We start from the raw sequence: 25727 nt of genomic DNA, 5'->3' as shown, positions 1-25727 counted from the left end.
GATAAGCCCACGCAGAACCAGCATCTTCACCTTCTGCAGAGTTGCCATGGCTTCCGGGGGCTTCAAAGGCTGCCGGGAAATCTGGCACATTTCAACAACACTTAGAGAAAAAATAGACAAGGCATTAAAGGGCAAAAATCCATGAGCCATGTGCGTCACTTCATATTCTTCATCACAAGAATAAGCAGTAACACATGTAAGAACTAGCCTCCCTGCTCAACCATTTCCTCCACGGAAGAACACAGGTAATGGGCTAGACCTGTAGACAACGCTAGGTCTTCTGTTTTAGCTCAAAGCCAATAAATCTGATATTTGCTCTCTCTCCTTGTCTTGGTCTATTCTCTTGAGATGCAAAGGTAAACGATGAAAGAGTATCAAAAAAGAGAAAGGGGAGATAGCTGACATAGAGAACTGTTATGGTTCACTATTTATGTATGGAGAATTAACTTTAACAGATGGATTAGCATATAAGTAAGATTTTTATCTTTAAACAAACTCCTAGAGAGTTGTAGTGTGTGTGCATGTGTGTTGTGTATGTGAGTGTATATGTGTGTATTTGTTGCGTGTGTGTATGTATGTGTGTACATACGTAAATACATGTACATACCTGTATTTGTGTGCGTGTGTGTATTGCTCTTTATGGAGTCCACCTGGGAGGTACTGGAGTGAAAGCATCCAGAGCAATCTTTGCATAAACTGCCCTTTCTCTGAGTTATGCCATAATGCTTCTGATGAAAAGGCTCAGTAATTCACAGCTTTACCTCTTTTTTTTTTTAACACAAAATGGCTTTTATTCCATTCTTAGATGACTTTATACTCTTTCCATGACTCAAAACCATCCTCAAACATCAGGAAAACTGAGCATATAAATAACATGATCTGTGAAGCACTTCTAAAAGAAGAATTAAAATATATACATTTGTTTCTTTTTTTACTGTGAGCCATATCAACTGATTAAGGGTTTAGCTGCCTGAGGAAATTTCCTGAAAAGGAATATCCTTGATAAGGCCTGGAGATTGAGTTAAAAAAAAAAAAAAAAAAAAAAAGACCACAAGTATCTTGTCTTTGCAACACCTGACTCCTTCGAAATCCCTATATGTTGAATCACCCACTCTTCTGCTGGTGTTGCTGGGACAGACACAGCAACATCACAAGTCTGAGAAAACGCCACACTGTGAGAATGCTCCAGAACACTGTGACAACCTAAGGCATAGCTTCTAGGGACCACAGCAAAGTTTTAATTTTTATGCAATTTAATGTTTTTACAGCATATTATTTTAAATTTACTTTCCCCAGAGGAAGATTGAAACTTTCTGAAAAAATGTCTAAGTTCTGTTCTGCTGTGTTGTTGACATGACATAGAACACAACAGAAGAATCCCGCTTAGGTAAACACACCTGACGGGCTTAGCAGAGCACCTCCCTAGGCAAATGTGAATGTTCCCCAATTAGAATATTGTTTTCCAATTGTTGAGAATGCAACCAGTCCTTCAAGAATGCAATTATCTTATGTTAATATAAAAATTTCAGCTTGGTGGTGCTATGTGTACATATCAGGACAAAAGTAAGTTTAATAAGTAAATGCACATTCAGATTGTGTTGCTGAAATTTTGGAGGTGAGGAAAACTGTGATTTCTTTATAGTTACACCAATTAATTGTAGTTTAAAGAGATTCTGAAATCATTCGATACTTGGGAAGGTAAGACAGAATTATACAAAATCCTCTATTGGCAGCCAGATACCAGAGCAAAGGATTGCTCTAAACTAAACAACAAATAGAATAAGGTTATTATTTTAATTATAATAAAAATGTAGCTGAACTGGAAAATAATTTGGGGGCAGGAAATAGTTATTACTGAATTGTGTTTTAGTGCCATACAGAAATGAACTTGTACATAATTTTTCTTTCTGTTCAGAAAAGTAACATGATGGTATGTAGAGTCATTTCGTACTCACCATCAGGTGACATATATTTTGATAAATTGTGGGACTTTAATTATTACCTTTTAGTTGTGCTGAAATGATTGTGGACCTGGGAGCAAAAGAGTCATTATTTTAGAGTCTCTCAGTACAGCCACGGATGGCTACTTCAGGTTCTTGCTTAGTAGATGTGTTTTGTTGAGTATGACACGCAAAGGCCCCAAGTCTTGGTTTGTCAAGCTCTAAAATAAGGAATGTGGTCAAATCAGCGTTTGACAAACTATAGCATGCTTATGGATCACCTGGTGGCCTGGTTAAGTCACAGGCTTTGATTGGGCAGGCCTGGGGCAGGCTAGGGACACAGCCTTCCTAACCAGCTCAGGTGAGGCTGCTGGTTCCCACATCCTCACAGCGTGGAGGGAGGTGCTCAGTAATCCCAAGGGCCTTTCAGGTGAGACACTGAATGTCCCCACCCACCCCATCTCGGGTTGACTTCACGGTCTATTTATCAGTGACCCACACAGTGTTGGGAAGGCTTCAGACACAGGGAAAGAACAAATCTAGCAGACCAGCTCCTCTTTTGTTCCCTTGCCTATTTCTGTGATGGATTTAGAGAATGCTAAGAGGCTTAAAAGCAGTACTCACTTTGAAACGGAATTTGGTGCCAACTGGAAGTAACACAGATGGTGCATAGATAATGCCTGATGTTGTGCAGATAAAAGAAGGGGCTGCTGAATGACACCCAACCAGGGGGAGGTGACAAAGGGCCCAAAGGGTTCTTTGGGATAAAAAACAATGGATTCATGTCTGGGGCAACCAAGCTTCTCTTTCCTGTACAATTGTAGGTACCGAAGCAGGAGGAAGGAAAAGTGAATTCTGCCCAAATTTGCTCCAGACGTCTGACCTCTGCCACCAGAGAGCCTCAACTCCAAGAACCTTGCAGTAAACCTTCAGAATATATGTGGAACTTTCTACTTTTGGGGTTTTGTTGTTGTTATTGTTCTTATTATTTTAATTTTAAACTAATGTTTTTGCTTAGATATCTGTGGTTATTTTATTATTAATATTTGTCATGTGTTTAACTCATAGAAAAGGCATATAAATGCATATCTAAAGTTTCTATGATTTCAGAATCTTTACCATACCCCCAAAAGGGACCACTGTTATCCTTGTTTTGTACATAAATAAAAGGAAGCCCCGAAAGTTTAAATGACTTGCCTAGATTCAGAAAGTTAGTGACCAGTAGAGCCAAGACTCACATCAAAGTCAGCATAGTCTGACCTCAAACCCAGGACCAATGAGACTTTCTATTTTGGACATTTTGTATCTTCCCCATTCAAGAAGTTGATGATAAAAGGGTACTGAAAACAAGGAGCGAGAATGGAAGCAAGTTATCACTGAAGTGGAATCAAGTCTCTACTTGTGAATGTAGAGCCTGTGGGTGGTGATCACATCCAGCCAGTTCACACATGATTCGTTTCGAGTCTTGGGGCATGGCACAAATTCCCTCCAAGGAGAACTGAAAAACTCAGATGGAAATTGAGATTGGAGGGAAACAGCGGCTGCTAGGACCACCTCCAGCTCAAATGAAAATTCAGAGCAAAGCGCTAAACTCAAATACAGTATAGCTTAGGATCTGAAGCAATGAGGAGATGAGGCTGGGAGCTCTGAAAGCCAGCATTCAAATCTGAAAGCAGTGTTAGTTCTTTGTGCCAAAACACACCTATTTCACTAACCCAGGAAATCCTTCCAAGTTATAAAAATGATTGGATTTAAGGTGCAGCCCTGTAGCAACAGAACTAACAGAAAATAGGTCAGACTCTCTGGCAGATGAGTGAGGATTCAGATGGCAACTCTAATGTCCCTGTGCTACAAAGAGAAAGGTGGGTACAGGAAGGGACCACGGTAACCCAAACCAAAGAAAGGACAAATTGGGACAGCTGCAGCACATCTGAGACTCTGCACACCTAGAGGCTCAAGTCCTCCAACCTAAGGCAGCAGATGACTTCCAGAGCTTGACGACTGATAGGACTGGAGCTTTTAAGAACAGGGTTCCCTTGACCTACCATTCAAGGATTAGGGGGCAGTGCTTGCAGGTGGATCAACCACATAGAGTTGGGTTGAATCTAAAGAGGAAAGAAGCCAACAGCTGCCTGGACCTTTCCAGTAGTTAGTTACACTGAAAACACAAATTTCTGTGTGAAGCAAATGGCCTCACATTCTTATCTGCACATCAGATAGTAGGATCCTGGGCCTCCAGAGTTTGTGAACAGAAAAATTATTTACATATCTAGTCTTGGGACAAGTGAATAGAATAGGTGGTTTTTACCTTTGAAAATAAAATGATTTACTTTAGAAAAATTCAGAATGAATTCAAATAGTATTTGAATGCCAAATAATGAGTCAAATAATGCAAAGACACTGGACTTGAATCACTCTATGTAAAAGCCAACTTTAGAGTGTCATGAAAGTTGAAGTCAAGAACTACTTACCTGGTTCAATGCAATACCTTCATGGTTCTATTTTATAGTTACTGTGGTGGGGAAAAAACAAAGTGAATTAGGTGTCTCATTACCTTTGATCTGTCAGTGAGAACTTTTGCCAGTATTCAGTCAATGCAATTAAGTCTTTCACATATTTCTCAAAACGGGACAATGGTTTGAGGATGTAAGGAAAATCAATCATCTCTTTCTTGATCTTCTCTTCTTTTCCAGACATGATAGTCTCTCCAGTGGCATTATTAAGAATCTCAAAAATGGGCTGAAACAAAGTTCTCATGGAATTTACCCACTGGGAGTTGTTTTGGAGAAGCTCTTTCCTCAAGAGAGCTATCCTACTTAACACAACCTGGATTGCATCTTCAAGTTGTTGATGAGTTATCTTCTGAATCAAAGAGGTGTTGAAAAACAAAGCTTTACTCAAATCACCTCCACAGTCGCTTTTCATCCCACTGGAGACCTCTACAATTGTTTTTACAGCTTTCCAAAGATTATCTGGATGGTGAGCAAATGTCAGCAACAAATTAAAAACATTCCAGTCATCCTTCTCTAAGTTGTTCCGAAGAGCTTCTAAGATGAAGTCAATCACAATTCTCAAGTACATCCCTATTTCCGTGCTGTTTTGCGGTAGCATTTCATCCAAAAACAGGATCACTTCATTAGTTCCTTCCCACTTTGTATCTTGAGGGCAACTATGAGTGGAAATTAGATTAGGATGTAAGAGGTCTATCTGGTTGGTGATGTTATTTATAGGAACTAAGCAATCCAGGATTTCTTCCAATAACTTGACAGAATCCGTAGAAAACATGTGAGTCCCATTGCTAAATGCTACCACAAGATGCTCCACGTCTCTCAAATTGATTTTCACAGAAGTCAAAAATTCAGCAATTTCTTCCAAAATATCAGCAAAGTCCTTGGACTGGTTCACATATGAGAATATGCTAGATGACATGTTGACAATATCAGAGTCTTGTAAAATATTAGGTTTGACCCCAATCATTCCAAAGGCCAACTCAAGAAATGGCATCAACAAGTCATTTCTATTTTCAAATATTAAATAGTCTACTTTTTTCAAAGTAGTTATTTCATTCACAACATTTCGAACACTTTGTTGCAAAATGGAATAAAGAGTGTCAAAGAATTTCATAGTGTCATTGGTATGGGAGATGAAATGAGTTTCAAAAATAGTGGCCATCTTCCTCGAAACTTTCTTGGCCAGCTTAAGGAGTTTCACAGTGGCGTTCACTGATGTGGCAAGGTCTCTCATTTCAGCACTGGCATTCACTAGCATCATCAGAGTATTGGACATTTTCAAGAGGGGTTCTGGAACATGACTTTCTTCATAGGCTCTTGAAATAACATCAAGTAATCTGTTAGTAATTTCTAATGTTGCTCTGTTTCTTAGAGGGAATGAATTATTTATAAAGGAAAGCAAATCGGTTAGATTAGTAAGTATAACTTTTTGGAGTGTAGGATACAAGGTTCGGAAGTCCTTATTAGGAGAGTTTATAAGGGTATCCATAAGACTTGCTATCTCTGTGGAAGTTCCTCTCACAAGGTGAAGAGCTGAGCTAAGATGGTGAGTGAGTTTGAGGAGGTCCTCAGAACTATTCATATGGAAAAGTAACTGATTTACCATAGTGAGAAACTCCCAACTATTTTCAGTCTTATTTTTCGTTGAGATTTCCCCTAGAAGAGCATCAGATAAATCTCGCAAGAACTTCAGTCCTCGATGATTATCAAAATAAAACTCTCCATTGTCTAATATAAATGTGCTTTTGATTAAATGATCTATAGTCTCCTTTAAACTTGAAAAAATGCTCATCAATTTATCTTCTCTCATGGCGGCAACAAATTGATCCAGTTTCAGAATTTCTAGAATTTTATCCTTTGGGACAAAACTGTAAATATATATTTTTAAATTTCATATTGAGCAATGGAAAGAATAAAACATACAGTGAAATTTTAGTTTTATAGTAGCATAATGGGAGGAGGATAATAAAAAACAACATGCTAAAATACATCCCAGATGAAAAGTAATATTCTGTTGCCAAATAATGAAAAGAGTGGAGGATTTCACATATAATCCCATTATAATGTCTCAAACCTAACAATTTAGAGAGCCACATACTCTTGCTTTTAGAAGGAAAAGAAATGTGAAGTGAGTAGAAAGTGATTCTCAATGTACGAGGTAATATCTTTCTGAATGTTCAAAGTCCTAATTGCTGAGACACTTGAAGGCACTGTGATGTGCCAGCTTGGCCAGACTGAGTGACAGCCCCAGAATCTGTTTCTTGTATGTCTCTGGTCTGAGTGGGCTACACAGTTGATTCCCTCATGAGAGCGGAGGATGGAAGGAAGTCAGTGCATTTTGTAGTACAAACACTAATCTAGGTGTTACTGGGAAGGGATTCGCAGATGTGATTAAAGTCTCTAATCTGTTAACTTTAAGCTAGTGAGAAGGAATAGTGGCCTGGGTGAGTCTGACTTAATCAGTTGGAAGTCATTTAGAGTGGGTTTAGGACTTCCCTGACCTAGCGATCTCAAACAGCAGCTGGATCGGAAACTGCTCTCCTTCCACGATCACCCTTCCTGGCTGCCATCGTGAACAAGAAGCTCATGCCCGTGGCCTTCCAGCCTGCTTGTGGGCATCCCTTCCTGATAGCCTGCCCTACTGACTTTGCACTTGCTTAGCCAGCCTCCAAAATAGTGGGAGCCAATTCCTTGTATGAAATCCTTGTCCTGGTTATCTTTCTGTGGTTGAGCCCTGACTGATACAGATGTCATAGAATAAATTGGAATTTCTCTCCAGTCTTTTCACTGGCAAGCTTCAAAAGAGATGAAAAAAGATATATGAAAAAAATTAATGTGACTTTCAATTTTAATGTTTCCAAATATAAACATCATAGTAGATTAATTGGAATCAAAATATTTAAACTCCTCATTTGTGATTAGCCAGTTAATACATTCATTCAAATTATGACCATGACATATATGTATATACATATATAAAAACTAATTTTTCAGTTCCATATAAAATAGAATTTCATATTTTCATAATCCGCACATGTAAGAAAGCATACTATGTGATTAATTACCAGGGGTTATGTTTATATACATTTACTAGTTAGATGACAATCACCAAAATTATTTTACCTTGACATTTTAATAAAATGTTCACTAAGACAAAATTCACTTCAAAGGTCATTCAAAGATGTTAAGTTCTAGTGCTGTTATTGACATTTATATACTCCAGGAAGTAAAGTGGATTGTAATGTATAATCAGCACGTGTACTATACAAAGCAACAGTCGACTCACCTCATCTCTGCAATGACATCTTTGTGGAAGTCTTTTAGCAGAAGAGATATTTTGCTCTCAGAATTTTCCTTTAGTAAAAAGGAGAAGATTGTTTTCAAAAGCTGTTCCAGGAAATTCACCATGCTTCTTGGAGGGAGAATTATTCTCTCACCATTTTCTGAGTATGTATGGTTCAAGGTGAAGTTAATGAAATTCATTATTTGAAGGTCAGTATCACTTAAATTGGAGGCTGCTTCTTGAGAACTCCCGGCTAAGTTACTGGTTGAATTAATTAGGGAGTTTTCAAAAGGTAACTGAAAAACTGAGAAATTAGTTAGCTGTTCTTGGTTTAGCAGATGAGTAAGAAGGGAAACATCAAAATCACCTTTTCTAGAAATGTTTTTGAGATAATCCAAAAAGGTAGTAACGTCTTTAGTTAACAAAGCTACATCATCAGTTGAACTCTCATTGGCCAGCAGAAGAAATGTTTGTATCATTCTGAAGTATTCTTCATTTGCATATTTATGAAGCCAGTTTTTTGTGACCAATAGAAAATCTTCAATAATTTCTAATGCCTTCAATGATGATGAACCTAGCCTTTCCAAAAAATGTGCAAGTTGCAAAGTTATGTTTTGAAGAGCTACTGAATTAATAATTTGAATTTTTTTGTTAACTTCAGAGAACAGGAGTCCGATATTAAAGTCGTGGGTTAGATCTTTCATGATTTGTTCAAATTCAAGCCATAGTTCGTCAAAGCTGTAAGTTGTTTCACTCTTTTTAACAAAACTTGAAAGTGCTTCTAAACTACCACCTGTAAGGTTTGTATTCAGAAACATCATGAATGAAGAGACTAGAGAATGAGTACTATTTTCTAGGCTCTGATCCCTAGAAATAGAGTTTATTATCCTTTCCAAATTTAAGGAAATATTATTTCGAACAGATGCCTCTGTGTCTTCATTAACATTAAAGATCTGGTTTAAACTAGCTAGCTTATCAAGAATGTTTTTATCTGACACCACTTTAGTAAAGTTGATATTTTTAAGTTTTTCTATGATTTTCAAAGCAACTTGCTTTATGGGACCATGGGGACAAAGTTTAGAGATGCTGTCATTGCTTTGATTTCCAGAAGAGAAGACAAATGGTAGTATCTTACTCCAAAATTCTTGCACAGTTTTCACAAGTGAAGTTTTAATATGCAAGACTTCAGACAGCTTGAGAAGAATGGAATTCCAGTCCATCAATTCATGAATTACACAGACCATTTTCCTAGTTATTTCCATCTGTGAGCTTTCATTGGAGCATTGTGAAACCTCACCCGGGGGAGACAGGTGGAGGAGCTCAAGTATACTGGCCACTTTGCTATAAAAGGAAGAAGACATGAGCTCCTGGGCCTTACAGGCTTCTAACTTTGGGTTCTGCTGAAATCCAGAAGTTGTGTGATTCCAGCACCAAACCACAGGAAGGCAAGTTAAAGCCTCTGAAAGAATACCTGGTCTTTCTGATATTAATTCAATTGTGTCCGAAAAAGCTTTTATCACAACAGCAAAGTCTTCCTTGGTGACATTTGAAATGCTTATGCCATGGAAGAGTGTGAAGTTATAGACATCCTTGAGGGCTTCCGTGACATTTTTGTCAACGACTCTCTTCAGGAGCCTCACGGCAGGAGGTAGCGCGTAATACACATCTACCACAGCGTTAACCTCATCTTTCGGAAACAGGCGTGAGAGTTTCAGCAGATGATTTACATTCCAAGAATGTGAGCTGTCTACAAATTTTTCCATCAAGCCAACAAGCAAATCGACTCCCATATTGCCAGTACCCAATCTACTGATATTCTTAAAGAAATCCACCAGGCCTTCACTAATTTGTTCAAGTTGACCTACTAGCAGGTCTGTGTCTGTCTTCTTGAGAGTGCGCAGGACAGAAGTCACCTTCTTTAAAACTTGAATATTACCTGGATCTTCTAGAATACTGTGATGATCTGAGGGCAGGAGGGAGTTGAACACATCCCTAATCAGTTGAATACCAAGACCCACAGCTTTCATTAGTTCATGTGGAATTGTTTGTGATGAATTTTGGAGATCATGAGGCAAACTGAAGGCAAAGTAACTAGCTAAATGATAAAAAGAATTGCCTAAACTGTTTATATCTTTTTCTTTTGGATTGATAGCAAATCTATTTAGAAATCTTTCTGCTTTAGAAGAGGAGTTATTTTCCAGGATGTTAGCAGAAATATCTTTCATAAGTTTTTGAATTTCCTTTCCCAGAGCTACTAAACGCAGCCAAATATTTTGAAATTGGCTAGGAATTTCATCTGACATTTCTATGGGTCTTAGAATTAATTCAGTAAAATGTGTCCAGTTGGATTGAGATGCAAAATCAAAGTCTCTTGTTAAGTTGTTGATAATCATCCTTACTTGGTTTGTGGAGTCATTTAAAAGAGTTAATAAAATCTCAAATTTTGGTACCTTTGCTTTTTCAAAGACTGCAGTAAGTATAAAATTTAGAAAGTCAGTTATATTTTTCAAGTTAATATTCACACAATTTATATTTGACTTATTCAATGAACAACGCTGTTCCTTTATATCTAACATCCAAGTAATAAGCTTCAACGTAGAGTTAATTTTGTTTTCCACATCTCTGAAACTCCCCAAAATACCCTGAAGATGGCCTTGTGAAAAACTGGAATTATACATCAAGTACAGATGGTTTATGACATCTACCCACGCAATGCATCCTTTCAGTCTGCTAATTGTGTCCTCAGAGGAAAATGTGGAATTTAACATTGCCAGAATATGTAATGTCCTCTGTGAAGTATTTACATATAATAAGCCATCTTCCAAAACAAACTCAGTAACATTGTGAAAAATATCAGCACAGGACAACAAATCTTGGTCATGTGACACATTTCCAAGAAATAACATTGTTTCTCTTAACTTGATGATGACACTTTCAAACTTTACTCCATAATTTGTGAGGTTATTTGAAAGAAAGCGATTTATCAAATGTACATTTCTATCCACATATTCTGAGGTATTGCTTAGCTCAATGAAAATACCAAGCAGAGAATTTAAAAACTCTCTGCTTGAATTTGTGTTTAACGGAAGTGCCTTTAGCTGACGCAGGGCAGTTTCCAAGGTGAAAAGGGATTTTTCTATTTGGTCTGGGTTAAGCGACTTTACTCTAACTAACGCATCACCTAATGCTACCCAGAGATCCCTGAGATTCAGAAAATCATCCCAGTCATGGAAACCATCTGCTTGAGTTACATTTTTAAACAAATTTAATATGAGTTGAGCAGGGCGATGGGTGGGAAATATTCCCCGGCAGCTTTTAGAAATTTTCACATCATTTTCCAATTCATCCAAAAGCTGAGTGAGACCAACATGAAGAGGAGTGAAAACATTCATGTCAAACTTGAATATTTGAGATATGCTTCCCCAGATTTCAGTCCACATTTGAAGCCATGAAACAGTACAGTGAACAGCCGTGAACTCATTGAACACATTGCCATTTGCTGAGAAGTTTGAAAGAATTTGTGCCCACGGAAGAATAAATGAAGACCCTCCACCTATTGAATAATTAACAGAAGAAATGCTTTTATTATCCAAAGCAAAGCATTCATTACTCAGCAGGCCTTCTACTGATCCATTGAAGAGTTGGCTCATATATTGAAATAAAGAAATACGGAAATCTTGGTCTACTATGAACAGCTGTTTGAGACCAGTCAAAGTAGCGTGGACTACTTCCAGTCCTGGGTCCTCTGTCGACATCAAAGATTGGGCTTGGAGCTCCAAAAAGTTAAAAATTGAAAGCAATTGCTGACAATAAGACACTTCAGAAATTCCCTCAAGAACCCCCGTTGTCTCATGTAAAAATGCAAATGTTTTACTGATGTTTTGGAAATTAAATTGCTTTATGATATCCAAAATATGTTCTGAGATTTGTGTAAGGACAGATAGCAAAGACTCTCTACTCTGAATGCTCAAGAATTTATAAATATGTTGGTAAAATGAAGAATAAACTTGCAGAAGTAAAGCTGAATCTTTGTCCTTGAAGACATTTAGATATATATGAGTCAAAATTTTATCAATTTCTTGTTTTTGAGGTTCAGAAAGAGCTGAGAAAAGATGGGATGCATTCCTTATAGCATAGACTATGTCCAGAGCTTCTGAGACTTCTTCCTGCCTCAGAAATCCAAATTCATAGAGACTATTTATTACAGTTTCACTTAAATGTACAAAATCCATTTTCACAGCTGGTGATTTAGACCAATCTGAATGGAACAACTGGGAAAAGTTAAAGCTTTTACTAAGACTCATCTCATCTTCTGGAACAGAAAAATTTATAAGTGTAGACAAAGTTTCTAATTTAGCTCTTTCTCCTGAAATGCCATATATCCACAATTCTAGTAGCTTGGGATTAATTTCAAAAAGTATTAATTCCATAAATCTCAAAATATTTCTTGATTCTTTCCTTATCCAGAGACTTTCAAGAGTTTGTGTTTTTTCAATCATTTCTTTGCCAAAGTCCACAAGTTTTTGAATATCAATAGCAGATAAACCGATCTCTAAACTTTCTAAATGATTACTCCACAAATGACTTGTATTCAGAATAGCCTCAGTGAGAGATAGGAGGTTATGGAATTTGGGAACACTGAATGAATTGAAAGGATTAGGCAATAATAATTTCTCCAAAATTCCCACGAATGATAAAAGAAAGTCCATTTGCTCATCCTCAAGGGTATGCAACTTCTTTTCCATCATTAGAAGTTCCTTTGTGGAATGAAAGACCCTACAATATTAACAGAATTATTTTAGTATCAAAAAAATAAATAAATTCAAGACAAATTCAATTTATCAAATTTTCAAGGTAATACTTAGGCTTATTTAAAGTAAAATTTAAATGAAATATTTACTAGACAATATATTCCCAATGGGAATTAAATGAATGTGAGCATTCAGAAGTGTTTTAGAAATCCGTAATGCAGATGCATATATTTCTTAAAATCTGCTTTCTGCACCCAAAACAAGGCATTTTAAATTACTTTACTATATGAGTTCAGATGTATGATTGTTACAGATTAGTTTGTTATTTATGTCAGAAGAATTTTACAATTCAATTCCTTATTTCGTCTCAGAAAGTCTTGGCGATAGAGGTTGTCCGAATGGCTAGATGCGTCAGAAACTGCCCCTGTATGATTTAAAGACAACTATTGGGATTCTCCCCATTCTAGAAGGCGATTCCTGTGCTCTTTCAACAATACCATACTTCCCACTATTAGAAACTCATAATGTTAGATGGTGCACCTTCTCTCCAGGTGTTTATCTTTAAAATACAAAGAGTTCTCAAAGGAATAACTCAGGGGTTAAGACAAGTCCACACTTGCAAAAGAAGTCCGCATTTGGAGAAGTTACTCACTTCCACTAACTTATGAGCTACAAGTCCATTTTTGAAATCCTTGGGCCCCATGTGTTTCAGACTTTAAGATATATATTCATGTCCCCCTGATCAGTGGGGACTGGGCAACCTCTCTGTCAACTCAGTAACACTTCTGCAGTGAAACCTGAGAATGGGCTCAATGTGTGGGGTCAACAGATTCAACACCTAAGTCTGCGGAATGAGTAGTGATGTCAACCATAAGAAAAGCTTCAATTTTCAGACTTTTTAAGATTTCAGAATTTGCAGATAAGGGATTTTGACCTGTATTGGCCATTAATCCCTTAAAGGGTGAATTACTTTCTAAACTTCTTTAACTCTGTAATCTTGTTTTATAACACACTGTCTGGCGTAGGATAGAAACAGGATTAATCAAATGTAGGAATGGTGCTTTCCTCTCGCATAGCTGGGGTCTGAGAGAAGGAAAAAATGCAGGCTTAATGTACTGTATTGTTATTTGTAGACAGAGAGTGGCTACTTTGAACCATGAAACATTAAAAACATTTCCTGGGAAAAATTTCCATCAGGAGAAAGAAAGCTCTGCTATTAGGAATTCAATATGAATCTTGCTCAAATACAGCCCTGTGCAGAAATGTATGCACAGCTACAACGCAAGTAATGGTGTATTGACAGAGTAGGATACAAAACTATTGTGTTTTGTATTGGGAGCTGAGAGGTCACGGAGAAGTAATAGTAGTTTGAGTAACAGCTGAAGTGGAACCAGTATTACTAGGAGTAATGTTGCCGTACCCTTTTAGATCACTTTACAATTTATGAAGCACTTTCACAACTATAATCTCAGTTCATTCCTCCAACAGCCTTTTGAGGTACACATCATTATTTCCATTTCTTGGAAATGGAAAGATTTCAGAATGTTTTCTCAATTAGCAGATTCACGCTGCTATTATATTATAGGAACGGGATATGGCCCAGGTTTTCTCATTTCAAGCTCAGCTTTCTTAATACTAATGGCACTTAATATCAATTCTTATTCATTCATTCATTCATTCATTCATTCATTAAGGCAACATCTAGTTATGTAGCATCTATCATGAAATATGCTGTGCTAGCTGCTATGGGTCTACAGACATAAAGGTAATCATGCCCTTGGAGCATATATAGGCTAGTTTTGTTGCTGTCTTTCTAGAGCTATTAAATATTTCAGACTGTCAGGACAGTAAGTTATCATAAATCTGACATGAGTAAGGAACTGATTCTCTGGAGGGTCCATTTCATTCTCCTTCTTCCTGTCCACTAAGACTGAGCTTAAAAAGTTTCCCCAAGTGTGATGAATCTCAGGTCTAGAAAACTGTTGCAGAATGGTTTTTAAACTTTGGTGTGTACCAGAACCGCCTGTAGAATTTGTTAAGTCTGTAGAAACCTGAGTCTTGTATGTAGGCAAGACTTAGCATGTCTGGGGCAAGGTCCAGGCATATTGTATTTTCAGCAAACTTCCCAGATAAGTTTGAACCATTCCCAAATTTAAGAGCTACGGCTTTAATGCCAAGCCTCTGCCCCATCGTGTCACAACACAATCCGCAAACAATACAGTGCGCTTTTAAACTATACACAATATCCATAATTATACATAAAAATTTCCATTTCAATGCATGTGCTGAAGTAACAGAGCAGTATATAATCTGGCAGATTTAGTTCCAAAGATCACTTCTCTCCCAAAAGTCTCCAGAATGAACAGAATCTTCAATCATGCCTAAAGTCTAAGCAACTAGATAAGACAAATTTTCAAAGAAAGATTTTATTTTTGGAGTATCTATTATAAAACATGCTTTTGAAGGAAAATCTTATTACTATAATCTGCATTTCCTTTCAAAATCTATGGAAACATGTCATATATTCTGTGAAACAAATATTTATTGAGACCTAATATGAAATATTGAGTCAGTAGCTAAATCAGGATCTCACACTTGAAAGCTAGTGTATCTTAAATTAGGTTTTGCTTATTTTCAGATAATAGTTAAATCAAGAAGTGGGAGTTGAATTCTGCAAACTTACCTGGATATGGAAGCTATTGGAGACCTGAGTAAGTTATTCAAAAATGCAAAATAATTATCACTGATGATTTTCCAATCCATATTTTCTTCATAACAAGGAGATTCCTCAGAGAAAGCTAAATAGAAAGGCATTTCATATGTTGATTTCAAGTTGGATGTAACAGTCAAATCTAATAAAGTGAAAAATGCTATAGTGGTTTGGTTAACATGGCTGAAAATATAACAGAAGAGGGTTATTAATCCTTCTGATGTGACCTCCTCTTCTGGCCGGGATGAAGTACCTCTGGCTCTCGAGAAACATAGGACAGTGATCCATGAAAGACACAAAACAATCAAGATGACACCTACAATTATCCTTCTTGCCACCTTAAGAGAGTGTTCTGGCCATGACTCAGGAAGGAGGAACTAAGCTGGAGCTGGTGGACATCTTGAATTCAGGGGATGAAGTTTAGAACCTAAAAGACAGTGGAGTAACAGGACGGAGACCAGAAAGGAGAGAGCAGCACAGCAGGATTACCTGCTGGATGCCTCCTTCAAGTGTTCAGCTGAGGGCTAACCAAACCATGCATGTGAAGAAGCTACCTGAGACCAGGGAAAGACCCTCTCAAAAGGATTAAAGACAAGTTTCCAGCCAACACACAGGGCCAAGAACATTTCCCTTAGCCAGACTTGAATGGTCCATGACTCATTAGACATTGAGGAGAAGATGCAAAAGGGTCTTGCCTCAGTAGTGGGGAATACTTACAACCACGCTGAGCTCTGCTTCAGTCCTGCCTAACAAATCCTAAAGGTGGTACCCTAAAGAATCAAACTGTTTTCAAGAACATAGGAAAGCAAAATAACAAGCACAAAACAAGACTAAAGTCATAATACTTGGCATCCAATCAAAAATTACCAGGTACACAAAGAAGCAGGAAAATGCGACCCATATTTAGGAGAAAAAATAATCAATCAAAACTGACCCAGAGCCAGCCCTGATGGCCTAGTGGTTAAAGTTCAGTGCACTGCCATTCAGCAGCCTGGGTTCAGAGCCCAGGCGTGAGACCACACCACTTGTCTGTCAGTAGCCATACTGTGGTGGCAGCTCACATAAAAGAACAAGAAGGACTTACAACTAGAATATACAACTGTGTACTGGAGCTTCAGAGAGGGAAATTTTTAAAACATGAAGATTGGGGGCTAGCCCCATGGCCGAGTGGTTAAGTTCACGTGCTCCGCTGCAGGCAGCCCAGTGTTTCGTTGGTTCGAATCCTGGCACGGACATGGCACTGCTCATCAAACCACGCTGAGGCCGCGTCCCACATGCCACAACTAGAAGGACCCACAACGAAGAATATACAACTATGTACTGGGGGGCTTTGGGGAGAAAAAGGAAAAAAAATAAAATCTTTAAAAAAAAAAAGGAAGATTGGCAACAAATGTTAGTTCAGGGTGAATCTTTCCCAGCCAAAAAGAAAAAAAATTGAAAGAATTTCTTTGGGGAAAAAAAAAAAACCTGACCAAGAATGGACAAAATTCAAGTAGAATTAGCAGAGAAAAGCATTAATCACAGAAAATAGTCTATACTATTTAGTTTATATTATATGGCTTAAATACCCCAATTAAAAGGTAAAACTTGTCAGATTAGATAAAACAAGACCCAACTAGTAAGAAATGCACTAAATAAAAGACATAAATAAGTTAAAAGTAAAAGGATGGAAAAGAAATATCACATTAACACTAATTGAAGGAAAGCTATCAGAACAAGTAGATGTCAGATGATGCTATCATCATAATTTTGTAATGATAAAGGTATCAATTAATCAAGAAAACATAATTCTAAATGGTCATCCACATTATAATAGAGCTTCAAAACACATGAGACAAAAACTGAGAAAATATAAGGAGAAATCCACAATTATAGTTGGAGACTTCAATACCCCTCTCCATATGACTGACTGAACAGGAAAACAAAATATCAGTAAGGATGTAGATTTGTCCAACACTATCAAGCAACTTGATCTCATTGATGTTCATGGATGTCCCCAACCAACAACAACATAGTTCACATTCTTCTCAGGTGTACATGGAACATTTACCAAGGGAGATCGTATTCTAGCCCATAAAACAATCTCAATAAATTTAACAGGATTAAAGTCATACCAAGGATGTTCACTTACTAATTAAATTAGAAATCAATAATAGAAATGTACCTGGGAAATCCCACATATTTGGAAACTAAATAACACACTTTTAAATAACTAATGGATCAAAAGAGAAATGAAAAGATAAATTTAAAAGTACTTTAAGATCCAGCCCCGGTTGCCTAGTGGTCAAGTTCAGTGCACTCTGCATTGGTGGCCCTGGTTCAGTTCCCAGGCATGGACCTACATCATTTGTCTGTTAGCAGCCATTCTGTGGTGGCAGTTCACATATACAAAAAAGAGGAAGATTGGCAGTGGATGTTAGCGCAGGGCGAATCATCCTCAATAACAACAACAAAAAAGCACATTAAAACAGAATGAAAATGAAAGCACAATATGCCAATATTTGTGGGATGCTACTGAAAAAAATACTTAGGGAGAAATGTATACCATTAAACACCTACATTAGAAAAGAACAAAGGTTTCAAATCAATGACCTCAACTTCCATGTTAGGAAACAGGAAATGAAGAGTCAGTTAAACTGAAAGTAAGTAGAAGAAAGAAAATAATGAAGATCAAAGTGGAAAGTAAGGAAATAGAAAAAAATTAACAAAATCAAAGGCTAATTCTTTGAGATCACTAGCATTGATAAACCTCTAGGCAAAGTGATCAAGAAAAAAGAAAAGCACAAATTACTGACAAAAAAAAAATGAGAGAGGTGATATTACTACAGATTCTGTAAATCTGACAAAAGATATGAAAGACGTCTACAATGAAAACTACAAGAAATTGCTAGGAAAAGTAAGACATAAATCAATGGAGAGATACACTCTGCTCGTGAATCAGAAGACTGAATATGGTAAAAAGTCATCCTCCCTAAGTTTACCTATAGATTCAATTCAATCCTGGTTAAAATTCTAGCAGAATTTTGAGAAATTGACAAGTAGATTCTAAAATTCAAATAGAAATGCAAATCACCTGGAATAGCTAAAAGCATTTTTAAAAAGAAGAAGAAAGTTAGGAGGCTACCATTACCTGACTTACTATAAAGCTATAATAATCAAGATTGTGTGATATTGGTGTAAAGATCAATGAATACATCGCTGAAACAGAAGAAACAGTGCAGGAGAAGACCCACACTTCTGTGTCTGGACAACTTATTTAACAAAAGTACAAAGGTAATTCAGTGGAGAAAGGATTATCTTCATGACAAATTTTTCTGGAGCAATTGGATCTCCATACGCAAAAAAAATAAATAAAAACAAAATTCAATATACACCTACTTCATATAAAAATTAACTCAGAGTGCATCCTAGACCTAATTTAAAACCTAAAGCTGTTAATCTTCTAGAAGAAAACATAGGAGAAACACCTGTGAGTTAGCAAAGAGTTAGCAAGGATTTCTTAGCTGTAATACGAAAGGCATGATCCACCGAAAAAAGAAAAAAGATCAAAATGAAAACTTCAGCTCATAGATGACATTGTTAAGAAGAATGCAAAGACAAGCCAGATCCTGGGAGCAAACATCTGCCAAGCATATATCTGACCAAGGGCTTGTATCTTGCATTCACAAGGAACTTTTAAACTCAATAACAAACACACAACCCAATTTAAAAAGTGGGAAAAAGATTTCAATAGACAATTCATAACTAAAGATATACAGATAGCACATAAGCACAAGAAAAGACAGATGTTCAAAATCATTACTCATAAATGTAAATTAAATCCATAATGAGATACCACCACACACCTATTAGAATGGCTAAGACTTTTAAAACTGACAATACAAAGTGTTGGTGAGAATGTGGAGAGACTGGAACTCTCTTACAGTACTGTTAGGAGTGTAAAATGGCACAGCAGCTTTGAAAGACAGTTTGCCAGTTTCTTAAAAAGTTACACATGCACATACCATATAATCCAGGCATTTTACTTCTAAAGAAAAGAAAGAATATTCCATGCAAGACTGTACAAGAATGTTCACAGCAGCTTTATTTGCAATAACCAAAAACAGGAAACAAGCCAATTGTGAATTGTGTGGTTGGATAGACAAACTGTGATACCTCCATACAATGGAATATTACTTAGCAATAAAAAGAAATGAACATGCTACCACATGAATGAGGCTTAAACTAATTAATTCTAAATAATTTTCCTGAGTAAAAGACATCAAATAAGAGTACATACTGTATAATTCCATTTATGTAAATTTCTAAGAAATGAAAACCAATCAATAGTGACAGCAGATCAGTGGTTGCCTGGGGACAGGAGCTGGGGGCTGGAAGTGACAGCAGCAAGGATTACAACGAGCAAGAGGAAACGTTTGGGAGTGATGGATATGTTCACTCTCTCAAAGGTGGTGATAGTTTCATGGATATATACATATGTCAGACCTAACAAAGTGTACACTTTTAATATGTGGGGTTTGTTGGACGTCAATTATATTTCAATAAACCTGTTTTTGTTTTTAAAGAAAGAAATCTTTCTAATTGATGTAAGTAATTTAACCTGTCTAGCACCTAATTCAGAAGCAAAATTACATGAAACTTGTGCCTTTTGTACTTCACTGAGTTCCCGCTGAAATAGACTGGCTTTCACTATATATAATTTTATAAATGTTTAAGGGAACAAAGCTGGTAACAAGCTTGAAAATTAGCACAGGTGTGTGTGATTAACATCAGGTTAAAAAAAGGTTAATGCTACCAGGAAACAAAGCCATATCAAATAACTTTTTTAAACAAAAGAAGAAAACATAATCCACCATAGAAATTCTCTGGCTGTTGTTTGTGATGCATTATCTTCCTGGCACTCATTTCTATGGAGAAGAAAAGGGGACTAATATCTATTGCATATGCTTAGAAGTACCGTGCTAGGCATTTTACATACATTATCGTATTTAGTCCTTGTAAGAACCCAGTAAAGCAGGCCATAAAACTTCTATTTTACCAAGGATAAAACCGATTATGATAGAAGCCCAGTGACCTGCTCAATAAAATCTGTGTCAGAAGCAATGTTTCAGAAGCTTCCATCTGCTTCCAAAACCCATGCCAATATACCACACTAGTGCATGTGTTATCTGCATGATAAAATTACACTCCATCATCTAAATAATACAGCAGAATCTCTTTATTAGAATACTTAATTAGTGTCTCTATTTACCACATGCAGTTGGTTTGGTTTTGTTCCTTAAAGAAGAAACGGAAATACAGAGTGTATAACCTAAAGCTGGATGCCTATCAACAAACTTGTTCTGTTATTATTCATGTAAACCAGAGCTTCTCAAACTTTCTTATGCTTAGAAATCATCTGGGTGTCCTCTTAAAATGCATATTCTGACTCAGTAGGTCTGTGATGGGGCCAAAGTTCTGCATGTCTAGCAAGCTCCCAGGTGATGCTGATGGCGCTGGTCCAGGGACCACACTTTGAGTGGCAGGGATGTAAGTGAAGCAGGTGTGTATAATACGTGCAACACAGGCAAAAAAGAGCCCGTGGTCTACTAATTTACCTCGGTTATTATTCATCTCGCCCTAGTGGTGACTATCCATGTCTTCATATGATAATCAAAATTGTTTTACACTACACTCATTACCCAAAGCCTTAATATTTAAGTAAGTTCAATATGGAAAGATTTGTGAGTTGGAGGTGACTGAAGGGACTAGACCGCATAAGTATTTGAACACTCTTCTCTCACAGTTTCTACCCATTAAATTCTCCTCATTCTCCAAGTCCTGGTGCAAACAACTAAAGTCATTACCTGCTTTGTACATCAACACTCTTTGCTGACACTCCATCTCTATTGTCCATCTCTCGCACTAACTGGGGCTCCCTTGGGACTCTCCATCAAGCCATGCTGTCTCCAGTTAAAAGTGGTCCTCATCCTTGTAATGGCTGAACTTCTGCTACAACAGCCTAGTTAAACAGACATCTAGCCTCTTCTTGACTATCTCCAGTAACAGGAAAATGTTGAGGGAGCCCATTCTGATTTTGGAATTCTTTAAATGTTAAAACTTTTCCCAGAAGACTTCCAGTTAAACATGGAAGATCAAACACATGCATTTATCTCCACTCATTTCCAAACCACTAAAACGGCACTAGAGAATAAAAAGTGTATAATCCCGTAGATAGAAAGAATGGGAAAGGAAACAGCAGCAGATGAGAGCGATCAACATTGAGGAGGAAGCGAATGAGCAAGGGGCGTACGGCAGAGCAGAGAAGCAAAGCTGAAGCCAAAAAGAGGGAAGTTGATTTTCTTCGCAGAGTCTCCAAAAGTCTCACGAATTGTAGGTACAAATGTCTGAATCTAAGTTTGAACAGTGGAACTAAAACTGGACAGACTGCTTTGGATAAAAATTTTAATAACAAGAAATCTTAACACACAATCTCTCCATCACCCCAGCCAGGCAACTCCTCCTCCGCTGTGTCAGTAGAAGACCAGAGGTTTACAAAGCTGGAGAAATGGAGCTAGGCTGGTTCTGACCTTGCAGTACCAGACACATTGACGGTGTGGACGGCACACCATTAGTGGATATGTTAGGGATTAATTCAACCTTTCTATTTCCACAGTGAAGTTCTCATCTCCTCTCTTTTTTCCTGAATGCTGGTAGTCAGGCCTATTCCTTCCAACCCACGCACTGTTAGCAAGAATTTGGAGAATTCTGCTTTGGAGAAATTGACCCACCCAAGAGGAAAGATGAACATGTCTCCCAACAGCTGGAGATCCCCTCATGGAAAACTGGCTTCTGCCTGATCACCCCAGAGGGAGGCCCTCAGTTGAGAAGCCACCCCTGTGCACATCGCACTTCTCATCAGCATCTCAGCGCCTCATTCTTACACGTGGTTGGGCAGCCGAGCATCATCAGCCCCCGAGGGAGGTTTCCATACGGAAGACAGAGATCACAACAAACAGAAAAATAGGCTCAGAAGAAACAGAAAATGCCGATACAAACTTTAAAATAAAGGAATATCTCAGGGTGATAAAAGATGCAACAAGAGCAGAAAGCTATTTTTAATGAATCTCCTCAGAACAAGAATATTCTTGGAAATTTAAAATATGATTGAAAATTTTTAATTAAATAGAAGTGTTTTAAAATAAACTGAGGAAATATTCCAGAAATTTGAAGAGAAAATATTCTAAAAGATTATGAAGTTAGAGGATCACTCAAGATGTTTACCTGACGCCTACCAGGAATTCTCAAAAGAAAAGAGATAATGTCGGGTTTGAGACTATCAAAGAAATGTTACAAACACATTTTCCAAAATGCTTATTTTCAGGTAAAAATGACCCACTGCATATACAACACAGTGTATTTTTTTTAAGTCAAATACTAACTTAAGTCTTCATGAAATTTCAGAATACTGGGACTCAAAGAATCCTAAAATCTACCAATGAGAACGGGAAAAAAAGGTATATATAAAGGATTGAGAGTCTTAACACGAAGAGTTTCTCAATAGGATCACTATAAGCTAAACATAGTTTTCAAATTTTTCAAGCTGTGACACATAGTGAATAAAAATAGTTGTCAGGTACACTGGGGTCCTTAGAGAGTGTGGCTCACAGCTGAAAGCAATCGGCTCAGAGGCTCTGGTCCTGCCTAAAATACTCACGCACTGAGGGGATCAATCCATAGCCCCGATATGTCAGAGTATGAAATGCAAACTAATTTCAGAGTTACATGTTTATACTCAACTAAATTACCAATCAAGTTCAAGACTAAAGGAAAGACATTATCAAACATGCAAGATCTGAAAAATGGATTTACCTCCAGTGTCCTCTGAGAAAGTTACTGGAAGACATGCTTCTCTAGAACAAGATTGTAAACCAAGGAACAGAAAACACAGAATTCAGGAACCAGGACTCCAACACAACACAGAAAAGCAGAGAAGGGATCCCCAGGAGGAAGGTAAGGGGGTTCCCAGGAAGGGGTTCCCAGGCCTAGAGGACCACCAAATGACAACTGGAGTATGAACACTGAAGAGGGCCAAGCCAACAGGAAAAAGAAAGGAGGACACTTAGAGACCATCTGATATTTTTTAGAATATTGATATTAGAGTATATAAGTTTTGAAGGCTTGGGTTAAATGCATAGCAAACTATCAAAGGAAATCTACGAGACATTACTGACTCAGGAAAAACAGAAGAGGATGTAAGAAAGCATATGTAACTGGTTTGCCACACAACTCAGATACGAACACTATTCACATAGACATAGCTCTGTATACCCTTAGTGTTGAATTAACCAGAATGTGATGAAACAACACTGGTAAGGTGGAGGAGGAGAAATATGTAAGGAAAAGAGGGGCATATAAAAGTAGTCCTCACTTTCCACAGTGGGAAGTCATTAAATAATAGCAAACTATAAAAAAGCAAGGACTGGAACAGGCACAGTATTTAGAAATGAAAAGGTCAAAGTGCTGAGCTAAATGAGGCTGCCTCTTAAGAGAAGAATGAGAGTGGAGGGGACAGGGCTAATTCTGACCTCAAAACTCTCACCCACTGGTTTGCGTGCTTCTACCTTGTAGAAACGTGGAAGTGGTTTTCTCTCTAAAGCACCTGGCCCCAAGTAACATGGCCATGACACACCAAGGAATGTATACTTAATATTTATTGTTCATTACATACTTAATATTTATTGTTCATTACATACTAACGTGTTCCACACACTATCTCAAGTATTAACTATTTAATCCTCATATTATTATATTTATTTCTAGAGGAGGAAACTGAAGCTTCCAAATCATATGGCTGGCCAGTGGCAGAGCCAAGATTTCAAACTAATCAGACTGATCGCAGCATCCAAGCTCTTTACCATCTCGCTATTCACCCTCTAAGAGTTTGTCAAGGCTCAACCATCAAGCCATAAACAGAAGCTTTCCTCTGTCCCCTACATGTTAGGGACACATCCACTTTGAAGACTAAACTGAAACAGGCAGTTCCGCATGTGGCAGGCTAGACTGTTTCAGTCTAGACATCTAAACCTCTAGAGGAGGGGTCAAAAGATTTTTAAAATCTGTTTGAAAGGTATCAGAGAGCTTACAAGGCAGTAGGAGTCTGTGGGGCCAGCATCCAGAAGAAGAAGGAAGTCACGAGGCCCAGAATTTGGAGCCATTTTTCCACTGAAGGCAAGTGCTACTTCCAAAAGCAAAAGCAAGGGCTGAGAGGCTGAGAAAGCGAACAGAGCTTCCAAAAGTCTCACAAGACCAGGAAAGAAACTGGAATTCAGGGGCAGCTGAGGAAAAAATGCCTTTGGTAAACACCATGGCTTCAGGTTGGGAATCCAGAGGGTTACACCCTAGTAGTCAGAGCAGACAAGAAATACACCAGCTCTCGCAAACACGGACACCATGCTTACAAAGAGTTCAATTTCTGGCTGAATTAGGGTATGTCTTTTCTCTAACTGCCTGTCAGAAACAAAAAAAGCCTGCCTGAAGGATGAAAACATCATCCAGAGTATCAAATTATCTCCATACTTTTTTAATGCATAATGTCTGGAATGCAGTCAAAAATAAGCACATATAAAAACACAATAAGAAGTGATAGAAAGAAGAAAAACATACAATAGAAACAGAAACCCAGAAGATCAAGTTTTTGGAGTTAACAGGTATAGATTTTAATAAACGCTGCAAAAAAAAATCAAATAAAAATTCTAGAACACATTACAATAACTGAAATTGAGAAGTAAAGGAATAAGTTTAATAGTACATTAAAGGCATTCTTAAGAAAGAGTTGGTGAACTAGGACGTAAGACAGAGAAAACCGTCTGGACTGAAGCACAGAGAGAAAAAAAAGGAGGAAAAATACAGAAAAAAAAAGAGAGAGAGGCCACCTTTGCCACTTCTACTCAACATAGCTCTGAAAGTCCCAGCTGGGGCAACTAGGCAAGAAAAAGAAATTAAAAGTATCCAAATAGGAAAGGAAGAAGTAAAATTCTCTTTGTTTGCAGATGACATTAGCATATATGCAGAAAATCCTAAACATTCCATACAAAGAACTCTTAGAACTAATAAATAAATTCAACAAAGCTGTAGCATACAAAATCAACACAAAAAAAACTATAAATAATCAGAATAGGAAATTAAGAAAACAATTCCGTTTACAATACCTCAAAAAGAATAAAACACTTAGCAGTAAACTTAACCGAGGTGGCTTCCCAGCTGAGTATCTAGACTCCAACCGATGCTAATATTAATACAAATACTAATATCAGATGATGTAGATTTTTAAGGCAAAAACCATACTAGGAAAAAAGAGTATCATTTTCTAATGATACAAGAACCCATCCAGTAAGAACATAGATTGATTTTAAACTTTTTGTTCCTAATAATATAACCTCAAATTATATATAGTAAAACTGATAAAACAAAGGAAAGCAGACAAATCCACCACCTTAGTTACTATATGAGTAAGTGATAGAACAAGCAGATAAGAAATAGGTAAGATATGGA

The 25727-nt window shown here is 37.4% G+C and overlaps 1 protein-coding gene across 1 annotated transcript in view; it reads right to left on the bottom strand.

Annotated features, from left to right (window-relative positions):
• ABCA13 (ATP binding cassette subfamily A member 13) overlaps window positions 1-25727 on the bottom strand; it is a 407666-nt gene that overhangs the window by 315244 nt on the left and 66695 nt on the right. Inside the window, exons 16-19 of the mRNA XM_046670200.1 lie at window positions 15168-15282; window positions 7737-12509; window positions 4495-6318; window positions 1-100 (exon numbers count right to left, since the gene is read on the bottom strand). The exon at window positions 1-100 is cut by the window's left edge and continues 1 nt beyond it. Of these exons, the coding sequence (XP_046526156.1) occupies window positions 1-100; window positions 4495-6318; window positions 7737-12509; window positions 15168-15282 (6812 nt within the window). The remainder of the gene's footprint in view (window positions 101-4494; window positions 6319-7736; window positions 12510-15167; window positions 15283-25727) is intronic.

The sequence above is a fragment of the Equus quagga genome, chromosome 8 (genome assembly GCF_021613505.1).
Source record: "Equus quagga isolate Etosha38 chromosome 8, UCLA_HA_Equagga_1.0, whole genome shotgun sequence".
In the NCBI taxonomy this organism is placed as follows: Eukaryota; Metazoa; Chordata; class Mammalia; order Perissodactyla; family Equidae; genus Equus; species Equus quagga.
This window is presented reverse-complemented; position numbering and strand designations above follow the sequence as displayed.